The 8,754-nt window shown below is 45.8% G+C and overlaps 1 protein-coding gene across 1 annotated transcript; it reads right to left on the reverse strand.

Annotated features, from left to right (window-relative positions):
* Nucleotides 1-441: 441 nt before the first annotated feature.
* CD8B (CD8 subunit beta) lies at nucleotides 442-7,335 on the reverse strand. The gene is made up of 5 exons (XM_005490840.4): nucleotides 6,700-7,335; nucleotides 3,962-4,312; nucleotides 1,770-1,859; nucleotides 758-847; nucleotides 442-657 (listed from the first exon to the last, which is right to left on the reverse strand). The coding sequence occupies exons 1-5, from the start codon at nucleotides 6,743-6,745 to the stop codon at nucleotides 617-619; spliced, it is 618 nt and encodes a 205-aa protein (XP_005490897.2). The 5' UTR covers nucleotides 6,746-7,335; the 3' UTR covers nucleotides 442-616.
* Between the last annotated feature and the right edge of the window lie 1,419 nt (nucleotides 7,336-8,754).

Here is an 8,754-nt window from a genome sequence, read left to right on the forward strand (position 1 = left end):
CTCAACTGCCCAGAATCTCATGACTGTCAGCCCACAGTCTTGACACAAACACACACACTTGGCCCTGCTAGGCCAAGGAAACAAAACTCCATCACTTTGGGTAAACAATCTCCTTTTTGCATTCTACTTTTGCACAAACACAGGCACAGCAAATAAGATAAGAATTGTGTTTTCTTTCTCTGATGTTCAGAGAACCTGAAACCCAGAAATATTCTTGGGAAGAATTGTGCCTTGCTTTTCTCTGTGAAGAGAAATGTGGCGACATTTTGGTACCAGCCCCTTTCCCCCTGTGCAGAGCCAGCCGTGGTTTTTGCCCTGCTCAGTGACCTTTGGGAAGTGCTCAGGATGCTGCAGAATCCAGCCTGGTCCTTTTGCCAGGGTTGTGTCCAGGAAAATGTTGAAGTCATGCAGGAAAGAAATGTTTGTTTTGTGGTACATGCAGGAAAGAAATGTTTGTTTTGTGGTACAAGCCCACATCTGTCCCCTGCCAGGTCCTTTCCTGGTCATGTCCAGGCTCCTGCAGGGGAGGGTCTGTGGCTCCTCCCTGCCTGTCTGGGGCAGGGAAGGCAGTGGGATTTGCTGGGAATTACTGGGAATTACTGGGATTTACTGGGAATTACTGCCTGTGGATGCGAAGCCGCAGCCTCCGCCGCAGACCTGGGAAGAGACAAGAGACAGTGTCCGTCAGTGCTGGCCCCTCTCCCAGCTGTCCATGCCCTCCTGGGCTGTGCCCTCAGGGTGGTGGCAGCAAACTCACGGTGCAGGCGGTAGGCGGTGGGCACCAGGCTCAGCAGCAGCAGCAGGACAGCAGCAGCCAGAGGGATCCAGACCAGGGGACTGCAGGGACCTGGGGACAGGAGAGCACTCAGCACCTGCCACCACCCTGCCCCAGCAGCCTTGGGGATGGGGAAGGGAGGAAAGCAAGGCACTCAGAGGGGTGGTGAGGATGTGACCATCACGCTGGGGTGACCTTTGAAGGATGCACCACACAACCACAGAGTGGGTGAAGTTGGAAGAGAGCACAGTGGGTCACCTGGGCCAACCTCTAGGGTCATCCCAGATCACAGGGCACAGGACTGTGTCCAGGTGGCTTTTGCATATTTTTGATAAGGGATGTGATGGTGTTCACAGGGAGTCTTAGACCGGGGAAGAGACGAGGATCTGACTCCATGTTTCAGAAGGCTTGATTTATTATTTTATGATATATATTACATTAAAACTATACTAAAAGAATAGAAGAAAGGATTTCTTCAGAAGGCTGGCTAAGAATAGAATGGCAAAGAATGATAACAAAGGTTTGTGGCTTGGACTCTGTGTCTGAGCCAGCTGGGCTGTGATTGGCCATTAATTACAAACATCTTACATGGATTAATCACAGATCTACTTGTTGCATTCCACAGCAGCAGATAATCAATGTTTACATTTTGTTCCTGAGGCCTCTCAGCTTCTCAGGAGAAAAAATCCTAAGGAAAGGATTTTTCATGAAAGTTGTGTGAGACAAGGGAGACTCCACAACCTCTCTGGGACACCTGTTCTGGTGCTCAGTCCCCCTCACAGTGAAAAAGGCACTGCAGGGAACTTGGCTCTGAGGTCATGAGACCCTAAGCTGAAATCCATCCCTGTGGAATCCCAGGAAATCCCTCCTAGAGGCAGAAGTCTGTCCAGAGCAGTGCGTCCATGTGCACCCAGACAGCCACTCCTGCAGGGTGACCTGTGGTGGCCCCAGGAGCTCAGCAAAGCCCTTTCCCAGGGCTGGGACAGTGCCATACCTGCCCTGCTGGGAGCTTTCCTTTTGGTTGTGCGTGGCAGAGGCTTTTTGGACACTGGTGTCTGCGTGGTCTTTGGAGGCAAAACATCAACTGGGGGAAGGAGAAAAGGAGAGTGTGAGTGTGGCAGAGACATCTCCAACAGCAGCCAAGAGAAGCAGCCTTGAACCAGCCCCTTGTGCCTTGAACCAGCCCCCAGCAGGGACCCCCTCCCTCAGAGGGGTGAGCTTCACCTCACCTGGGCCTCTTGGGGCTCACAGAAGTCACCAAGAGATTTTAAAAGTGTTAATCAAATAATGTACCAGGTAACAAAGGCTAATGCAGAGAAAACCCCCAAATTTTCTTCAGTGACATTTGCTGCCGAGCATCATCTCACCGGAACTGCACAAAACCATCGGTAAAACCATTTCAGCAGCACTGAAATGTTTTAAGGGATCCCTGGATTTTTTTCCTTATTCACATTGCTCTAATCTTTGCTCAAGATTTGATATTTTTTCCCTGATAAAATGAGGGTAGGATTTATTATAGTGTATCTAAATTCAAATGGAACATATTTGTTTCTGAATAAAGTTGGCCAGGAAAATATGCCAGTAATGTCATTAAATAGCTGCATGTCTGACTGCTCAAACCATATTTATTTAAAATTTTAGGTGATTGGAAACTATTTTTCAATTCAAAATTTTATTCAAAATTTTAGGTGACTGAAAACTATTTTTTTCCCTGTTTCTATCTAAATTCTTACAGAAACTACCATTCTTTTACAGGAAAAGATGAGACATCAGGGCTCTGGGATTTATCTGGACAACCTCTCCCTTAAATGATAATAAACGTAGGGAAAAGAAACTTAAAGACAAATTGTTTTATCATGAGAACTAAAAGGAAAAAAAGAAAATATCCAGCCAAGCCTATCTTCCCAGAGCACCTGCTGCTGTTTGCTTTTTAATTGGTGTCCTTGATCGAGCTGCATCTCAAGCCTGTTTTTCATGCTTTGCACAGAGATACGTGCCCAGCTGTTAAAAAACAATTCTCCTTTATCTTAAACCAGCTTTTCTCCGAGCCTGCAAGAATCCAAAAGGGATTTCTCATCCAGCTTAAGGTACAGAGTGTATTTGCAAAAAAAACCCCAGAAAAACTGGGACACTGGGTCCGCTTTAGAGCCAGAAGTGGCATTTTGGTTAAATAAGTTATTTGTATCTTAGTTAAATAAGTTATTTGTGTCCCTAAAAGTCTGCAAAAATAGAGGCCGAATCCCACTTCAAATACATTCTTTTTTCTGCATCAACTACTGTTTTGTGGTCAAAAGGAAAATGGGCTGAAAAGAGCTTCTGTATGCCCCAGATGTCTGTAAAGCCTCTCTCCTCCCACAACACCTGCAGAAAAATGTTATTCCTGTTTGGATCTCCCCAGGGATAGTGGGCTGTGAGCTTTGAAGAAAAAAATCCCATTTCAGTATTTTTATTTTTGGAGGGTGGTCTTAAAAGTTCCATCAGATCCACCCCAGAGATTTCAGGGGTGATGCTTTCTGGCCTTAATGCTGCTCTTGTCACTTGGAGTGAGAGTGAGGAAGAATTATGGGATGTGAGCTGAGCAGGGCACACATCCAGCTTGGGGAATAAATCCCATTTCAGGTTTTTGGGGTTTTTTTTGAGGGGATGTTCTTGAAAGCTGCCATCAGATCCACCCCAGAGATGTGAGGGGTGATGCTTTCTGGCCTCAATGCTGCTCTTGGCACTTGGAGTGAGAGTAAGGAAGAATTATGGCATGGAAGGAGCTGTGAGCTGAGCAGGGCACACATCCAGCCTCCCATCCAGAGTACAGCAGGGAGTGAGGAAAACACAGGGCATGGCAATACCAGGTCCTCCCAAGGAAATCCTCGAGCACTGGGAGCAATGCTGTGCTCAAGGCAAGCCCACAGCAGAGCAACTGCTGATGGCAAAAGGACTATCACACAAAGCTGACCTAGATTTTAGCCTTTTTCTGTATTTTCTGCAACTGCTGATGGCAAAAAGGACTATCACACAAAGCTGACCTAAATTTTAGCCTTTTTCTGTATTTTCTGCTTTATCCGATCTCAGAGACAAAACCCAGAGTCCCAACCTTGCAACTCAAAAATTGGGAAGAATCAAAAAAACCCCTTTCCCAGGCTCATCACAGCTACTGGTGGCACATTTTGGAAGCCCGAGGGTGCTGCTTACCCACTGTGAGCTGTGTGCCAGTGCCCACGAGCAGCTGGTAGGCCTGGGACGTGGAGCAGTAGTAGATGCCGCTGTCTGAGGGCTGCAGGTGGCTGATGTGCAGGCTGTAGGAGCTCTGGGACCTCGCCTCATGGGCACTGAACTTGTCCTGCCTCACCTCTGGGCCATAGGTGGCTTTGCCCATTGTGTTGGAGAACAACAAGAACTGGAATTGTTGCCTCTCCTGGCTCCAGCGGTACCAGTAGACCCCGGTGTTCTCCTTCTTCAGGTCACAGAGGATTTCAGTTTTATTGCTGGTTTGGGTTAGAATATGCCCTGGAGTTTGGGCTAATAGCAGAGTTGTATAAAAACCTAAGGAGAATGAGAAATATACAGTTATTTTTTAAATTTCATCATTTTTCTTTTGTCCAAAATACAGATTTTATTTATGGGCTTAATAAAATCACAATAAACACACAGACCAGAGGGGTCACACGAGTGAGAAACAAGAGCATTTTTTATCAGGATGCTCCCATATTCCCTCAGAGGCCTTTTTGGGTTCCCCAGGTATTGTTTTGGCCAGGCCAAATTATACAGGCAGATTTTCTCTGTAAACACTCCTATAGGAAGGAGGCAGACTGACAGGGAGAGGGATGGAGGGATGGTTTTGAGGGTCTCCTGGGGGCTGTACGTACAGGGAAGAGCATCCCTGCCTGCCCCTGTGAATGCCCCTCTCCTGCCCTCCTTACCTTTCTCATTTTTCAGACATTTTACCCCTTTTTCAACAAATTTTAGTGCCTCTTAACTGATTTGCCATATTTTATTTCTTACGGATACAACACCAATAAACATTTCAGGGGCAGAAAAAGAGACAAAAAACATGCAAAACCTCTCAAAATGAGCCAATTTGATATTAGTCTTCAGACAATAATATTTTTCAAAGGAATTTTGAGACATGGGAAAGGAGAGGGAGTGAGGGGCAGCGGTGGGGTTCAAAGCTTTGGTTTGGCATCACATCTCCCTGTTTGGGCTTTGCAGCCTTGTGGAAATTATCTGAGTCTTGTTTGGCCCAGGCAGATGTGAGGGGTGTCCTTGTGGAAAGGATAACAGGTAACTTGTGATCCTTGCTGTTCAGCAAACAGCCCTGCAAAGCTGCAGATACTCTGAGCCCGAGTGAAAAACAGCCCTCTGCAGATAAGGGCACTCCTGCTGCCCCCATCTCTTTCCCAGGCTTGTTTTGAAGCTGTGCAAAAAGCTCAATAATACACGTTTCTTGTATTTTTCTTTTTAATTTTAAAATGTTCCTTTTTCTTCAAAATCCTGAAGTTGCTTACAGCAGTTTTTTCAGCCTCATGCAGCCCTGTGGTGTGGGGATGGATAGGCACGACCCAAGAACATCTAAAGGCATTGATGTGGCACAGAGTCCTGATGTCTCCCATGTTCCCAATGGGACAGGCAGAGGAGAGGGCTCTGGTGGCTGACAGGGGTCCAGAGCCTTCCTCTGTCCCCACACCAAGGACCCCAGTGCTGCAGAACACTAACATTGTAATGACAATATTCCAGTGTTGCACAGCAGCTGCAGCATTTCACCACATCCTCTGGCTCTGTGACAACATTAATGTCTCTTTTTATTAAAATATATAATTTTAAAGCTTTAGAGAGGGTTAAGTTCTCTCAGATTAAGAAAGAATTAAATTTAAGTTTTAAATTTTTTCAGATTTTGTCATGGCAAACACCTGTGTGGTTTTTTAGGGGATGAAATGTGTGTGGCCATGACACATGGGGGCTTCAGGGTCTCCTTGAGTGCCCTGAGGTCTGGCTCTGCTGGGCATGGGAAACAAAACTCTCCAAGAAAAACTTATCTTTGACCTGTTGGAGACATTGCTATATAAGTCAGAAAAGATAAGAAGAGATTCTGGAAGATCTCAGCTCAGCGTCAGTGGTCAGCCAGGAGTGAGCTGGGATGGAGACAGAGAAGAAAACTCATCCTCACTCATACCTTCAACCCCAAAACCTCTCTGTCCCCTTTCCTGGTGAATATTCAGGGGCACCATGGGGAATCACAGTGCTTGGCCAGACCAGCCTGCAGCAACTTAATGATGACCCCTTTTCCTTTTGCATGGGCAAAGCAAACTCCCATTTATTGAGGTTTCCTCAGTGGGCTCCCCACCTCACAAATCTATAGGATACCAGAACCTGTAAGGCAGAATGATTTTACAGCACACAAATTCCAGCTGTGGTCCTTGGGAAGTACTCAGTCTTTGGATGATTTAGAAAATTTGAGATGTTTGTCATCTTTGTGTTACACAGGCCATGGAGAGAGGAGCTATTTCAACTTCTCCATTAGCAGCTTTATCTGCACTGAGGAGTAAAAATTCTGTGGTGTCTATACCACTATGGACAGAATATAGAGTAGAGTAGAATGTAATGGAATGGAATGGAATGGAATGGAATGGAATGGAATAGAATAGAATAGAATAGAATAGAATAGAATAGAATAGAATAGAATAGAATAGAACAGAACTATTTCAGTTGGAAGGGAACCACAGCAACAAACTGGTCCCACTTTCTGACCAGTTCAGGGCTGACCAAAACCTAAAGCATGATCCAAAGTGATTTGAAATAGGCAATAATACCCTGTAGATCTCTACTGTGATGGTATATTTAATCTGCCATCATCAGCTGCTGGAGTGTGGTGGAGGAGAGGCTCCAGCAGGATTTTAGGTGCCCCCAACCCCTAGGAGATATGTTGCTCTTACCTGGGATCTGGAGGCAGATGCAGAGATGGAGCCATGGCCGGGCCATGGTGGCAGACTCGGTGACAGAGGGGTTTTGTGCCAGCTGCCCCTTTCCCCTCGCTGTCACCTCTTGGTGGCAGGGCTGGCTTCCCCTCAGGAAGTCCTTGCCCCTCTCTGTGCAGGTCTCTCAGCAGCAGCTGCCAAAGAGCAGCACCTGGAGCCTCAGCCTGGCAGCTTCTTCTGTGCCAAGCCCCAAACCCAAGAGTCCGTCAGGGCAGCACCCTTTGCTCTCCTCCAGCACTTCACAGGGTACCTTAAATCCCCTTCAGAAAAATAAAACCAAGAAAAATCACTGATTTTTAATTTCTTCAGATTTCTTCATAGTTCACCACTTAGTTATTCCTCCTTCTTTTAATCTTCTTCTATCCTATCAAAAATTTACGAATGTAGGACCATGGCCTTAAAGATAAAAGAAGGAAAGCATGAATTTTGGCTGGTTTTCTCCCTGTTGAAATAAAAAAGCATTCAAGACAAGGAAAAGATGCAGTTTTATCTGTGGAGTTGTTTTCTACAGCAGAATTTATAGCAGGTGTTTTTCTCTGAAAAATGCTGAACACCAGACCAACCCAAGATAAAGCAGAGATGTGAAGCATCACGGAAAGCTTTGAAATCAAGAGCAAGAAACCTCAAACAAATTTGTGGCTGAAAAACCACAAAAATGAGGAAATTCTGCTGGGGCTTTCCACCTCAGAGCATGTGCTGCTTCGGTAGCTGTGACAGCATGCAGCTCATAGGCAGAAATATTTAAATGATAAAGTATCAGAATGACTTTGAAATGTCTGGGAGGAAGAGGTTTTGAAGCACTTGGGGTTTAGGATTCAAAGACAAGTACATGAGGTGAAATTACAGAGATGAACTGGTGTCAGCAGACTTCAATATTTTCCTGTTTGGGAAAAAAATTGAAATTATTTTTATTTGCTGCCCTCTTGGCTGCCAGGTGAGATTCAGTTTTCTTCTCTGTCCCTCTCATGCAGATACTTGTGGTTATTACCATGCTTCAGCATCTCCCCAGAAAAGGAAATCTCACATGGGGGCACTGAGAAACCTCCCCCAGGGTTGAGCTGGCAGATGAATAGGAAAACCAATATTGCATCTTGTACACTGTGAGCTTTTGGTCTGTTTTATACCAGATTTTTCCGTGCTGCTGTAACACATCCTCTCCCCATTTCTGTTTCAATTAATTTCCTGCTCAGAGCGGGTTGCTAGCTGCAAAACCCTTGCCACAAAACACTTACCTGCTAAACTTCAGGGTGGGCTGAATTGCTCCTTAACTCTTTCCTGGCAGGAGAAGGCAATTTTAGAGTTTTCAAACCCATTTCAGTGCTTTAAGCTCTTGTTTCCAGCGCTGAGCCCTTGATGTGGGTTGCAGCAACACTTGCCTCTGCTGCCCTCACCTTCTGCTCACCTGTCCCCTTTTGTTTCACATCACCCTGAGATTGGGCCCTCCCTAGAATGAAGTGAAACATTTCTTTTTATTGAGATGGGGTGGCAGGGAGTGCTTGTTACGAGAAATGCCACAGCAAGGGAATTTTCCCTTCATCCCTGTGCTAAAGTCTGTGGGGTGAGCCCAAAATCCCCAGCTGCTGCAAAGGCTAAATCCCTCTTTTCCCACTGCTGCTGTCACCTGGAGCAACTTCTGGCTTCCTGGCCAGGACAAGAGTTTTTCCCAGAGGTGGCTTCTGCCATCATTACAACCTTGGATATGGGGGTGTTACACTGGGATGACTCCCCAGGACATTACATCAACTTTTGAGAAAGCACAATATATGAAATGTAAAAGCATGGTGTACTGGAATATAGGTTAAATATAAATTTTAAAAATTGCTGTTTATGCTCAGTGGAGCTGTTTACCAGTGGCCAGGCTGTTCTCAGGACTGGCTGTTGTTCCTACAAGAAAACATTTTGGAGGAGGGAAATCTTTGTCTGGCAGCAAAGCTCTGACAAAAATCAAAGCGCTGTGTGAACGTGCAGGAGGCAGCTGCTGTTTGTAACCTCCCCACATTGTTTGGGGCTGCT

Source organism: Zonotrichia albicollis, chromosome 5, assembly GCF_047830755.1.
Source record: "Zonotrichia albicollis isolate bZonAlb1 chromosome 5, bZonAlb1.hap1, whole genome shotgun sequence".
In the NCBI taxonomy this organism is placed as follows: domain Eukaryota; kingdom Metazoa; phylum Chordata; class Aves; order Passeriformes; family Passerellidae; genus Zonotrichia; species Zonotrichia albicollis.